Source organism: Cornus florida, unplaced genomic scaffold (genome assembly GCF_030987335.1).
Source record: "Cornus florida cultivar Cherokee Brave unplaced genomic scaffold, ASM3098733v1 CherokeeBrave_3.0.0_Hap2_Chr08, whole genome shotgun sequence".
NCBI classification, from domain to species: domain Eukaryota; kingdom Viridiplantae; phylum Streptophyta; class Magnoliopsida; order Cornales; family Cornaceae; genus Cornus; species Cornus florida.
This window is the reverse complement of record NW_026775578.1, coordinates 1794449-1808043: the sequence shown is the minus strand read 5'-3', so window position 1 is coordinate 1808043 and position 13595 is coordinate 1794449. Positions and strand designations below refer to the sequence as shown.

General features: G+C 37.6%; 2 protein-coding genes across 2 annotated transcripts; one reads left to right on the top strand and one right to left on the bottom strand.

Annotated features, from left to right (window-relative positions):
• Positions 1-419: 419 nt before the first annotated feature.
• On the bottom strand, positions 420-11240 carry LOC132268821 (U1 small nuclear ribonucleoprotein A). Its single transcript, XM_059769672.1, has 5 exons — positions 11062-11240; positions 10729-10901; positions 9314-9407; positions 2846-2934; positions 420-1034 (listed from the first exon to the last, which is right to left on the bottom strand). Exons 1-5 carry the CDS (start codon positions 11144-11146, stop codon positions 753-755), a joined length of 723 nt encoding a protein of 240 aa, XP_059625655.1. The 5' UTR covers positions 11147-11240; the 3' UTR covers positions 420-752.
• Positions 11241-12704: 1464 nt separating this feature from the next.
• Positions 12705-13595, top strand: LOC132268820 (late embryogenesis abundant protein Lea5-like). Its single transcript, XM_059769670.1, has 2 exons — positions 12705-12969; positions 13148-13595. The coding sequence occupies exons 1-2, from the start codon at positions 12896-12898 to the stop codon at positions 13338-13340; spliced, it is 267 nt and encodes an 88-aa protein (XP_059625653.1). The 5' UTR covers positions 12705-12895; the 3' UTR covers positions 13341-13595.

The window sequence follows — 13595 nt, the reverse complement described above, 5'->3', positions numbered from 1 at the left end:
CCTTGATATCGCATGCCAATCACCACTATCGAAAACTCAGCACTTAAAATTCAGCTGTAACGGTTTTTAGATTACACCTATGGAATGTTATTGAGTGCATTCATCTAAATCGGTTACACGAATGAAATGTAATTGAGTGGTTGGTATGGGATACATGAATTACTTTATCCAAATCCTTCTGTGAGTTGAAGAAAACCTATATGGAAAGGATGCCGCAGATTTGTTGACAAGCACTGGACATTCGGAATAAAACACGATATATAAGACATTTGCAGTTGCAAGTCACAAACAAGAGACCAAACCACTGGAATCCAGGTTGCAAAGAACTTTGGAAAACACGAGAATCAAACATAATTCACTAGGGTTGCTACCCTAAACAGAATCCTTGCAATGCATTCATTCAATTAAACAGGCTGTGGTAGAATACCAATTTAAAATAAATAAATTAAAATAGGCCAGAAACTTCCAAAACAGTACTCAATCTAATTTAATTTTAAGGGGGGAAATATAAAAAGCTAGAAAAACAATAACTATTGATAAGAGAAAAAGAAGGCACTCAGAACTACAATGGTACACAGATTAAAAGGCCTCTTTCGCAACATAGGATGAAATGAGAAACACCTAATGAGCAATACATGATATATCTACTTTTGATGATTAACATCCTTTTAGTCAATGCTCCATGAGTGCATCTTTTCTTCTCTCCTTTTTTTTTTTCCTTCAGAAAATGGTAGGATCGGAAGATCATCCATCTATTTCTTTGCATAGGTAATTAGCATAGGGTTATCTGGTGTTATTGGGAAGCCCTGGAGTCCACGCAATGCGGTACAGGATTGTGTCTCATCCCCATACTCGACAAAGGCAATTCCTGGTTTTGCTTCCACCATTCTAACTTCCTTAAAGCCGGGATAATGGTAAAATAGCAGTTGCAGCATCGTTGGAGTTGTCTGATGAGGAAGATTCTCAACAAACAATATGTTATTTGGTGGAGCTGGAGGCTCTGGCACTGCTGATTTTGCACCACCCAGATATACCTGTGATAACTGCACCATATTAGAGAGAGAGAGCAGAGGGGGAGGGGGAGAAGTCATAGAAATATATAATTAAAAACTAGAAGTACCTAGAAATAAATACAAAGAACAAAACTTACAAGGTATAGCCATAGTCCCTTGATAAATTTGTGAGACAAGAACAAGTTGCATCCATTTAAAGCAAAAAATAAATATGACAACTCTCCATCAATGTCACCAGCAAAATCTCATGAAATCATTGCATCCAGAAACAAATTCAACTGCCCTTTATTGGGAATCATAGAAAAAGGAATCATTCCAGGCATGAGGCAGCCAATGTGCCATACATCATGCTGACATTAATTTTGTTTTAAATTGTAAACGGTCAAAGAAGGCCAAAAGTGGAAGTCACTGATGCTTTGGTCATTCAGTTGACTCCTTGCTGCCAGTCCGTGCTTGCTGTCATGCTGGCAAACATAAGCTGCTAAGGGTGGGACTTGGGTGGGCCTAACACGAGTCCCACCCGAAAAATTTAAGAGCATGGGCTGGTATTTGAAATCATGAAACTGGGACAGGGTTTAAATCTTAGAGCTCGAATTTATTTTGGGTGGGATTTGGTCAAAGGTTTCACCAAAAAACAAGAAAAAATATTATTATATATATATTTATGACTAAATATTATTTAATATAAAATAAGGTTAAGGTTTAAATTGGATGACTTATTCTTTGGTGGCATAATATTATTGGTAGTTATTAACCTAACTTGTGACACAATTGTTTTACAAGTTTGAAGTAAAATTATAATAATTGATAGTTAAATTTATACATAAAAAATCTCTGAATGAAAATGAGAGTTTTGAGTTAAAAATAACCTTATTCAAGGTACATTTTAAGTTACTAGAGTGTTTTAATGTATAAATTTTGAATCTTTGAATGAAAATGAGAGTTTTGAGTTAAAAATAACATTAGTCAAGGTACATATGAAGTCATTAGAGAGTTCTAATGTATAAAGATTTAATCTTTGAACGAAAATGAGACTTTTGAATTAAAAATAACCTTAAATTCTACTAATCAAAAAAAAAAAAAAAAAACTCTTAACTTCTAATACAAAGGAATATTGTTGAATCTCACAAGCTTGCGTAGTTTTATTTCAAGGTAACTGTCAATGGTTTCAGTATGTAATGCATATACTATAGCAATTTTCTTTTCAATTTTTTTTTGTCTAACTTTCTATTTATTAGTGGGTTATTAAAATTTTGAACAAACAGAGCAACCCACATAACCCGTACAGGACTTTGGGCTTGGCAACGACTGAAGTGTTAGTCCCGCCCCAACCTGCTTGAGTCCCACCCCTATATGCATCAGTTGTGGAAAACTTCTGAACCAATATTCAGATATCACTACCCATTAGCTTAAGCATCAAATGGAAATGATATCTTCCCCATTTGTGTACATCTGTTTCCCTTCCTAAGAAATTCACCAATTCAAACAGATTTTTTTCAATAAATGTCAAGCTATGTACACCTCTTCTCTTTATTATATTTCAATTTTATTATATTCCATGTTTACCTCCTTCCTTTGTCATTTATTCCTCTATTTTGTAATTGCTTAGTCAAAAACCAGACTCCTAGAAACTATCAAAAAAAATTCCAACCAAATGATCTCAGTATATGTTTCAAGTTAAAAGTGACCCAACTAAAAACTAATAATCTACCATATTTAGAATCAGAGTGATCCTCATCAAAATATATAGATGCAAATTTAGTGAAGTTAATTCTAAATTTTTTTCATAACGATTCCAGAAGTGATCCTTAGAAAACTGAAAACATTCTTACAGGAGGTGTTGGACCATAGGCACTAGGAAAAGCAGGATTCAGACCCATTCCAGCTTGATTAGCATCATGTTGGTCTTTTCGCTTCCTCCCTAATGCACAAGAGAAACATATTAATATACATGAGGTATATATGCGTAGTAAGAGAGAACAAAATGCCATATATAAGGAAACCAAATCTTTAAATCATATTACAGATGTACCATCTTGTCATCACATTTTCCCCAAATTTCATGCCTCTTACTTCTTTTTCCTTTTATTAAAAAAGCAACAGTTTTCATTTTTCTCGGTGACAATTGTTCAGTGTTCTTTCTTGCAACAGACAGAACAACAGAAAATTTTCCAGCAACTTCCTCACTTAGATATGGAAAACTTTCAGCAATTAGAACTCCTTATGACTTCTTGTCTCCCTTCCATTTCCTCTTCTATTCACAAAGAAATGAAATACCATCCTTCCTAAAATATACAAGGGGTTTTCTAAAAGAAATAAGACAGAAATAGACATGGTAGATGACATCTTCATCCAAAGATTTAAACCAAAATTGGTGATTACATGCCATTAACTATGGCCAGTTCATTTACAGTTTCATTTCACGGGTACAGTTGTTAGATTATACAGTCTTCTTAATTTCTATAAAGGCATGATTACTAATTCAAAGAACAATCAGAGTTATTAAAATCACCACGTTATCCACTGCTATTCTCAGCCAAAAAAAAAAAAAGAATCAAGTGGGATAAAATCAAATCCCAAAAGTTAAGAGAAGAGGCAGAGAAGTTTTCCTCAAGCTTCAAACTGACCCCAGCAGGAGAAATGGGGCCTTAAAGAATATCGTTTTCCCAGAAAATTTATCAACAATTGCCCAGTGGCTTGGGATTTCTGAAGTTTATTGTCGGGCTTACATGGGGTGCTGTGGGTTATGCCTCGCTCCTCGTGAGGACTGATTGAGGCTCGGAGAGGGTGTATAGTGGGTGCCCAAGCTCGTGATTTTTGGAGGTCAACGCCCTTGTGTGTTTGGTGGTGCTTATGGCTTGAACATAATAGGAGATCTTTTGAGGGAGCGGAGTCTTCTATTGGGGTGCTGAAATTTTCTATTCTTAGCTCTCCTTTTTGTTGGGTTCTAGGAAGAAATTGTAAATCTACGGTGGGAGATAGTTGATTTTTTGGACTCTATGAGAGTTTAGGGGCCCTATTAGGCCTTATGTAGCTTTTGCGGGATGTGTTCCCCGTTTGAACGTTTTCTATTACATCTTTACTTATCGTGAAAAAAAAAAAATTACAAACATTTTAATCAAACATAAAAAGAGAAACAAAAATTATTAGATAATGCACAACATTGACATACCATATCAGCAAGCACCTAAGGAAATAATGATGTAAAAGAACAGTGGATAAGGGCAAGTTAGAGAGAGAGAGAGAGAGAGACTGTTGTTATCTTGTCAAAAGACTTTTGGAGTAAACGTAATAATAATGTAGTGTTCTAAGAAACTTTTAGAAGAAAGAAGGAAATAGTGGAAATAGGTGAACGGGATATTATCTTCAGTCAACTTCCATGATGATGCACAAAGATGTTGCAATCTCATAGTGCATAAGTATTCTGGAGGGCTATGTGATCATTGCATTATCATCACATAAGGAAAACTTTAATGTAGTGGTAAAATGAGAGAAAGTTGGCCAACCTGGGGCATTACGTACAGCAACACTGCTGCAATTTAAGCAGTGTTAAAAAAAATGTATTAAAAAAAAATTCTCAATTGAGAGCATAAATTTCATGGATAAAGCAAAATGGTGAAAGAGGGTCTATGTAGCCAAACTAAATTGCAGTACGAAGGCTCTTTCTGATGCAATTGAGTACAGCTAGTTCTAAGTGAAGCACCATTTATGTATGTTTTAGATTTTTAGTTCAATGACAGCGAAGATAATGTTTAAAAGATAACTCAAATACAGTTTCTTCTACTTTGGCATCCTCTTTTTCCAACACGCCACCTATTTGAGCCCTTCAAGTTTTGAGCCTTTACTAAAACCCCAAAGGATTTTATGTTTTATCTTATTGATAGGAGTTGCCTTGTGCTATAGCCATTGAGGTCTTGTGTGGTGCCATGTGCTTATAGTCTTGAGCAGCTATTTTTTCCTTGTGTTTGTAGCCTTCTATTTTTACTTCACATTTCATGTTTTTTTTTTTTTTTTTGATAAGTAAAAATATATTAGAAAGACGTTCAAAAGGGGAACACGTCCCTAATACACAAAAACGAAAGAGCAAAATTTACTTCACATTTCTTTTGGGCTGTGAATATGATTACCTCACCATTCTTTTAAGTCAAGAGAGTAGTTTTCTGCACATCAACATCCTCTTCAACTTACATAACCCAAGAGGTCATTTTCCGACTTCATGTTGCTAACTTACTATTCTTCCATATTTTTTTTTTTTTTTTTTTTGAAAAGTAAGATTATATTGAAAACGCTCAAAAGGGGAGCGGAACCCAAACAAACACAAGGGCCAAAAGGCGCCTTAAACCTTCAAAGAGGCCAAGAAAACAATAATCTCCTCAATAAATCTATAATCTCTCCCTGAGACTCAACAAAAAAGAGTGGAAATGATAGAAAACTTAAGCATAGAAAAAGGTTTCTCTTTTCCCTCAAAGTATCTTCGATTTTTCTTGAGCCAAATGCACCACCAAATACAAAGAGGTGTAGCCCTCAAGGCATCCTCATTATAGCCCTAACAGAGACACCTTTCCAAGCCTCGATCAACCCTCTGGAGGAACAAGGCATAACCCAATAGACACCAAATAAACCAAGCATCAAATCCCAACAGTCTCTGGCTAAGCTACAATGCAAAAGAAGGTGATCAACTGTCTCCTCATCGCACAAGCACATATAACATCGATTGATCACCACCTGATTCCTCCTCAAATTATCCTGGGTTAAAATCTTACCCAGGACGGAAGTCCAAGCAAAGAAGGCTACCTTAAGGGGAGCCTCAGAACGCCAAAGAGACTTCCAGGGGAAAGGGCCTCCGATGCCAACCAAAAGACACCTAAAAAAGGACCTAACTTCGAAACGGCCCTAAGAGTTAGGAACCCAAAACCAACAATCCGATTCCCCACCAGTGATCACCTGGCAATACAGAACCTCTAAAAAACGAATAATCTCCTCAATCTCCCAGTCCTGAAAGTGCCTCCCAAACTGAACATCCCAAGTCAATCTCCCGTTATCAAGGTGATAACAGTCAACCACCATGGCCTGTCTGTGAGAAGCAATCCTATAAAGCCGTGGAAAAGCGAGGGCAAGGGGAGTCTCCCCACACCAAAGATCCTCCCAAAATCTGATCGTCCTGCCATCCTTGATCTAAAAACGAACATGCTTGCAGAAAACGTCCCACCCCCTTAGGACCACGCACCTTAAGAGAGCACCACCCACCACTGCTCTCCCCAAACTTGCTCGCGATAACTCTCCTCTAAAGCCAATGCCTTTCAATCCCAAACCTCCAAAACCATTTACCAAGGAGGGCCTTATTGAATGGCAATAAGCTCCTACTCCCTAAGCCTCCACTCCGAATCGGACGACACACATGATTCCACCGAATCAGATGATACTTGAACTCCTCTTCCCCCTCCCCCCCCCCAAACCCAAAAAAAAAAAAAAAAAAAGAAAGTTGCACTGCAATCTCTCAATTCTCTCAGCCACTGACGAAGGAATCTGAAAGAGATAGATGAAATAAGTGGGGAGGCTAGAAAGGTTTCTCTTAATTAGAGTGACCCGACCCCCCTTGGAGAGGTACTGCTTTTTCCAACCCGCCAACCTCTTTTCGAATCTGTCCACAACCGGATCCTAGCTCCCAAAGGCAACCCTAAGTAAGAAATGGGAAAAGAGAAAGAGCGACATCCAAGAATCTGAGCAAACATCTCGATCTCAGGAACATCCCCCACAAGCACAAGAACGCTATTACCAATATTCACCTTAAGACCAGAGACAACTTGAAACCAAATCAAGACACATCTCAAATATCTCAATTGGGACGCATATACATCACAAAGCACTAAAGTATCATCTGCAAACATCAAGTGAGAGATCTCCAATTGACTAGTAACATCCCTACCCACCCGAAAACCTCTAAAAAAACCCAACTCCACCGCCCCCTTCAACAATTTGCTAAGAGCCTCCATCACAAAAAGGAACAAGAAGGGAGAAAGCGGATCACCTTGTCTCAAACCCCTCGTACAAGAGAAAAAAACCCATCGGGGCTCCATTCACAAGGACAGAGAAACAAGCACTAGAAATGCAAAAAAGAATCCATCTCCTCCAACGCTCACCAAACCCCATCCTCTCCAATAAGTAGAGGAGGAAGCTCCAGCTCACATGGTCATAAGCCTTCTCAATATCCAGTTTGCATAAAACACCCGGAACCCCACTACTCAAACGGGAGTCTACACATTCACTTGCAATAAGAACGGAATCCAAAATTTGACGTCCTCCCACAAAGGCATTCTGAGAGTCAAAAATGATGCCATCCATAACCTTTCTCAACCTAGTGGCCAAGACTTTAGCAATCAACTTATAAAAACAACCCACTAAATTGATAGGGCAAAGATCCCTAACATCCATCGCCCATCCCTTCTTCGGTATAAGAGCAATAAAAGTGGCATTCAAACTCTTCTCAAAAGAGCCCTAATCATAGAAGGCGTGAAAAGAGCCCATCACCTCCTCACGGACCACCTCCCAGCACTCCAAAAGGAATCTCATAGAAAAACCATCTGGACCTGGGGCTTTATCCCCATTACAACTCTTCAAAGCAGACAAGACTTCCTCCTCTGAAAATGGCTCTTCCAGAACATAGCACTCTTTACTCGAAATAGAGTCAAAGTGAAGCCCTGCAAGCAAAGGCCGCCAACCAGCTGGTTCAGCGAACAACCTCGAAAAGTAATCAGTAAAGCCCTTGCAAATCTCCTCCTCCTTACAAAACATCACCCCCATCCACCCGAATCCTCTTAATGTGATTGCCCCTTCTGTGAGCATTTGCAAGTCTATGAAATTTTTTTGTATTATTGTCGCCGTCCTTGAGCCACAAAGCTCTAGACTTCTGCCTCCACGAAATCTCCTCCATAACAGTAATCTCAGCAAACTCTGTCTGACATTCCACCCTCCTAAACTTCAAGGGAACCGGCAAAAGGCCCTGACCCTCCATCCTATCGATATCAGCAATCTCAGAAAGAACCCGATTCTTCCTCCAAGTCAGATTTCTGAAAACCTCTTTGTTCCAAACTTTAAGATCATTCTTCAAAAGACGTAGCTTTCCGGCGAGAGAATGACTAAGAGTACCAACCACTCCATACCCCACCCACCAGGATCGGACTCGCTCCAGAAAACCCTCAGCCCAAAGCCACATATTCTCAAATCTAAAAGGGGACCTTCTGCTCCGCATCCCACCACAATCCAACATCCACCAAAAGAAGTGGATGTTCCAATGAAACTTGATAATCAAGGGATAACGGGGGGCAAAAAACCAATGGAATGAACTTCCTAAAGAGGGGTGCTGTCAGTATTATTACTAACTAAATTTTAGACAACCAACCCTTGCATCTTATTTGCCAAGTCACACTTGATAGAAAGAGCTCATGTAGCAATACAAGAAAAATCTCTCACCTCATATTATAATGTATTGGTCTGTGCACCAAAGAAGTCCATTACATGCTTTAGTACTAGCAAAAAAGTTTAGCTTTATTTTCGAATCTCAAGTGTTTAAGCAAACGCTTGTTTTGATTATTGAGTAATAATTACTTTATGTCTGCTTGTTCAGCACCAAAAACATGGTGGTTTTATCCCATCTAATGAGAGAATCAATGCTTTACAATGTGGAATAATCATGTCAGAATCAACTGGATCTCGCTTCCAAGTTTCCAACACTAGATGTTTCTCATTATGTATTCTTCTCTTACTCGTAAACAAAGTACATTTATTTATTTATTTATTTTGTTCAGGTAGTACTCACACACGCATTGCCCACGCTGGGGCACTAACCCCTCCCCTCCTCTTTGAGGGTGAGGGTAGGGAGGTTATACCACTGGTCTAATGGCCCATTGGTAAGGTACATTTATTTTTTATTGTAATAATGTCAATACTTATTTGGGGAGCAAATGTTACATAGGTTCTTGCCATTGTCAATCAAGTATATGATCCAACAAGATATCTTTCTAACCAAATGCTCATTATTCTATGAATTATTGAATGTCAATGAAAAGTAAGGATTTACACGTATCTTGTGTAGGAACGAATGTGATTCTTACATAAGATTCAAACAATATTGACTTATCCAAAAAAAAAAAAAAAGATTCTAACAGTATTGGAATAGTTCAAAACTTCAAATTGATTCCTTTAAGATCTATAAGGTCTCAAGGCACTACTCCATAAAATGGTAGAAAAACAAAAAGTATATCTCGGAGTGCACATAATATTGTGTAAAAAGAATATCTTACCTCTCTCATCGTGCCTCTTTTTTCTTTCTCGCGGAACAAAAGTACCATCAGCTCTTGCTACGATATCCGATTTTGTTTTTGCATATTGTATCCTCTGTGTAAATTACATATTATTTAATCATTTTGGGAACTGGAAGAGTGATTAATAGAAGAAAAGGAACATCATAAAGTTATAATATATAGGAATAATTCATACAATTCCAGGAATATAATGAGAAATAAAAAGTACGGAAAATCGTTCATTGTGTTTGATTGAACAATACTACAATACAAAAATATGCTAAATAGGAAGCCCCAGTAGCATCAAATGCAAGATAAGCCCATAAGAGCAGAAAATAATATCCAAGTGGAAGTCAAATTCATATCTGATGGAAGGATCAAGCACGCATCAACAATTAGGTAAAATAAAATTTGATAGAACCTAAGCTATAAATGAACTGTTTGACAACCGATAGTCAAATACCAATAGATTAATGCTTTAATTCTTAAGTTTTTTTTTTCATTCACAAATAATAAAATGCGAAATAACTAATATCTTTTTTAAAAAATCTGTTAATCCCAGTAGAACGCCTAATACACTCAATCTATATTTAGGGAAAAGAAAGTTATTTAGGAAAAAAAGAAAGATCGAAATAGGAAGAAAAAGGAAAGAAATTGGCAAGTGAAAGAAAAAGTGGAGAATGATACCCCGGTGGAATCATATGGTCATTTGATGAAAGTGAGATCATATGACATGGTTGAACTCTGTACGGAATATTCTGCTAGGTAAAGCCAGGCACAAAACCAAGAAACTAAACCAAGGGCTGCGGTTTACAATTGCCCTAGGGGACACAGAAAATCACTACTCCCACTACTTCATTCTTCTGATGGTCCGGTTATGCCTCTGCCAGCAGATGAGTGGCAAGCATCACTCACTGGAGCAGACAGCTCACAGCAACTTAAAAGAGCTTTCAGTTCAAAAGCCAAGGCAAGACAACCAAGACCCCCCGCTTAACAAGCAGTCAAACAATAATATCACACCTAACACTTGGGTGCAAGATCTGGCCTTTGCAAAGGTATTGAAAAAGTTTATCCTAATTTATCTGATGATATCAAAACTGGCCCATAAAATATATTCAGTAACTAATGTCATATGTTTGATCACATAACATCCATTTGAGTAATTAATTCTTAAGAGAAGTATGTTTGATTACTGCAACTGTATATTATTTGGAATTTGATATATAATAAGGATGTCATGGACTCAATCTCTTAAGTTTGTAGCACATAATCATAGTACTCAGATTACGCCAAAGAACAAAAGAGAACAGAAAAAAATAAAAATAAAAATAAAAATCAACCGAACATCAAAGTAAAAGGTAGGGTTCATATTACTTTAAAAAAAAAAAAGGAAGAAGGTTGGGTTCATTACATACCATGGGTTTGTCATAGAATGGAAAGCCCTGCATTTGGCGAAGCGCATTGGTGGCGGAAGAAACATCCTTGAAAACAACCCAAGCTTGACCTTTATGTTTCAGTGTCTTGAATGCTAAAACCTCTAATATCTCCCCAAATTGAGAGAACACAGCCTTCAGCGACTTCTTCAACTCTGAAATTTTATATCAGATTTCACTCTCCATGGTACACACACACACACACACACACACACATAACGAGAGAGGGAGAGAGAGGGAGGAAGCTAGGGCAAAAGCTCTACCAGAGATACATAAGATATATATAATTTATTTATAGAGAGAGCGAAGTAATACCTTCGAGCTTGATTTTCTCGTTGAGGTTGTTGATGTAGATAGTCATGTTCTGACTAACGTCGCCGCCGGTAGTAATCTCCGCCATCGTGTCTCTGAAATCAAACCTACGACTTCAAACTCGCTAAAGCATATACTTCAAAGCTTTGATTTGTCCGAGAGGCCCATACTAAACATTTGTTCCCCCTCTAGGTCTAGGACAATCTAGGGAGAGAGAGTGTAATTGGGTAATGACTTATGCCAGTCTGGCCCAAACTTCATATTTAAGCTAAAGCTTTCGGGATGTTGTGCCATTTCTGTTAAGTCTGTTATGGCTTTTGTTTAAAAAAATTCAGGCCAGGCCCAACCTTGATTAAAATTTCTGGGCCTAATTTTAGTTTAGGCCGAGTTCGAAGTTTACACCGACTCAAAGGCTCTGTTTTGCTCCAAGGGAAATAGGTGCATAAAGTAGAGCATGTTCGGGAAGGAAACCCATGTTTTTTATATGATTCATTTTCAATTATATTTTATTAATGAGGATTGCTAATTGGAGTCTGTGTGATAGGTTAAAAAAATTATTATAATTAATACACTTCTCTTATTTTTATGAAGCATTAAAATAATTTTATAATAATATTACCCTCTTTCTTGAAATTTATACTCTCTCCTCCGATGTGTTTGTATATATATATTTCTTCTTTCTTTTATTTTCTTACATGAGTGAAAATAGGAGCATGGGTGATGGGAAGAGTGGCGCGAAACATGAGAATAACACGACTTCAAACTAATTCGTGGTTTAACAAAATAATAATAATAATAATAGTAATAATTCATTCCTTTTTTGATAATTAAGAGAAAAACAAAAGAAACCAAGGGATATACCTCGGTCATACACAAAACAAAGAAACTATTTATAAACTTGACAAAGCAAAAAGTATACAGATTACAGAAGCTATTACACAATGAAAGTCAGCATCATTCATCATCACGTTTTTGACGAGGAAACCAAGTGTAAAAGTGACCCAATCACTAATAACCGACCTGATAATTAAATCTAAGTATCATTACTGTTTTGATGCCGAGAAGTTTCAATTATTAAAAATAGTGATGATACATGCGCAGAAACTGTACACAATAAAGATATACCTAAGCTGGGGCCCTTATGAACGTTGACTGAGGTGGGACTCCAGCGGACCACTTGACGACTTTGAATGGTGTACAATAAAAGATTCTAGAAACGACTCAGCAAGCCGCCTCCTCCTCCTACATATGATATTTGCACTTACGCAGATATTTCCAATCCCGGGACTTTGTATCTAGAATGTTTAAAGAGTCATACGAATTGATTGGAGAAAAAGTCGTAAAATCAATTAAGCCACATGCCAACTGTCTGTCTGTCTGTTATATCTTAGGTAAACGACGAACCCACGGCTCATGCCCGTTTGATTAGATTAAAATAGAGAAACTAATAACGTTGGCGCAGTAATTGTCACTCAACTTGAGGGTATTTAAGTAATTTTACTCTCAAACGATAAGGTCTCTCTGTATGCTTCAAGGACCAGGGTATCATCAATCAGCCAATAAGAGGACCTTGGTGGGCCCCCAACCCAAATAAATGAAGCCAGCACGGTGTTTCTCTCTTTTTCCCTGTAACCTCACGCGTTAAATCATTTCTTTCTTCATCTTCTTCTTCTATATATACTCCCTCTCTACCCAAACGATCTTCACAACTCTAAAGCAAACGAGAAGTGTTCATTTGCAAGCTACTGTGACAGAAGTTTTTCGAAAAGAAATAAATCCAAGAAGAACCAACTTCTTTTTGCTGTAGCTGGAGTTGAATTCCACAGTTTGATTCAGAATGGCTCGCTCTTTCTCAAACGCTAAGCTTCTTTCTGCATTCATAGTCGATAGATTCTCTGTCGCTGCAAGCAGGTACTTTAATATTCTTTATCTTTTGCTTTTTGTTATTGTATTTTTTTTGCTTAGCTGTCCTGCCAAAAATACAGATGTAAATGAAAAACAGGGGATGTATGAAATTCACTAATATAAGATGCTTTTATATGTCAAACTGTATTGATTGATTAACATAATATAATTATTGTATCTATAGGCGAGGTTACGCGGCAGCGGCGCAAGGTGGGAGGAGCAGCGTGATAGTGAAAAAAGGAGAAGAGTCAACAAAGACTCGTTCGTGGTCTCCAGATCCCATCACTGGATACTACAGACCAGACAATCACGCCAAAGAGATTGACGTCGCCGAGTTACGAGAGACGCTCTTGAACCACAAGATCAACCGCCCTTGAAACAAAACAAGTACCACTAGTAGAGGAAGATGATTTTCTCTCTCTCTCATCCTAAAAAAAAAACGCAATTGTCAAAGCTCTCTCTTGATGACTCTGCTCTGGTGGCCTGTCCAACGATTGTTGCTATCTATATCATTTTAATTTCATTTGCCTTAACGTTGATGTTCTATGTATTCCATCAACGTTTACAATTCAGGAACAACCTTGGTTTCTTGGAAAGAACTATATGAATAAAAATTCTGAACTTCTTTAGCA

Bases quoted from the DNA above. Each gene is read 5' to 3' on its own strand.
- LOC132268821 (XM_059769672.1), bottom strand. From the start codon at position 11,146: ATGGCGGAGATTACTACCGGCGGCGACGTTAGTCAGAACATGACTATC. The intron at 10,902-11,061 runs GTATTACTTCGC...ATAAAATTTCAG, and splicing joins CGAGAAAATCAAGCTCGAAG to AGTTGAAGAAGTCGCTGAAG. The intron at 2,935-9,313 runs GTAAGATATTCT...CTTGTGCATTAG, and splicing joins AAAGAGGCACGATGAGAGAG to GGAGGAAGCGAAAAGACCAA.
- LOC132268820 (XM_059769670.1), top strand. From the start codon at position 12,896: ATGGCTCGCTCTTTCTCAAACGCTAAGCTTCTTTCTGCATTCATAGTC. The intron at 12,970-13,147 runs GTACTTTAATAT...TTGTATCTATAG, and splicing joins TTCTCTGTCGCTGCAAGCAG to GCGAGGTTACGCGGCAGCGG.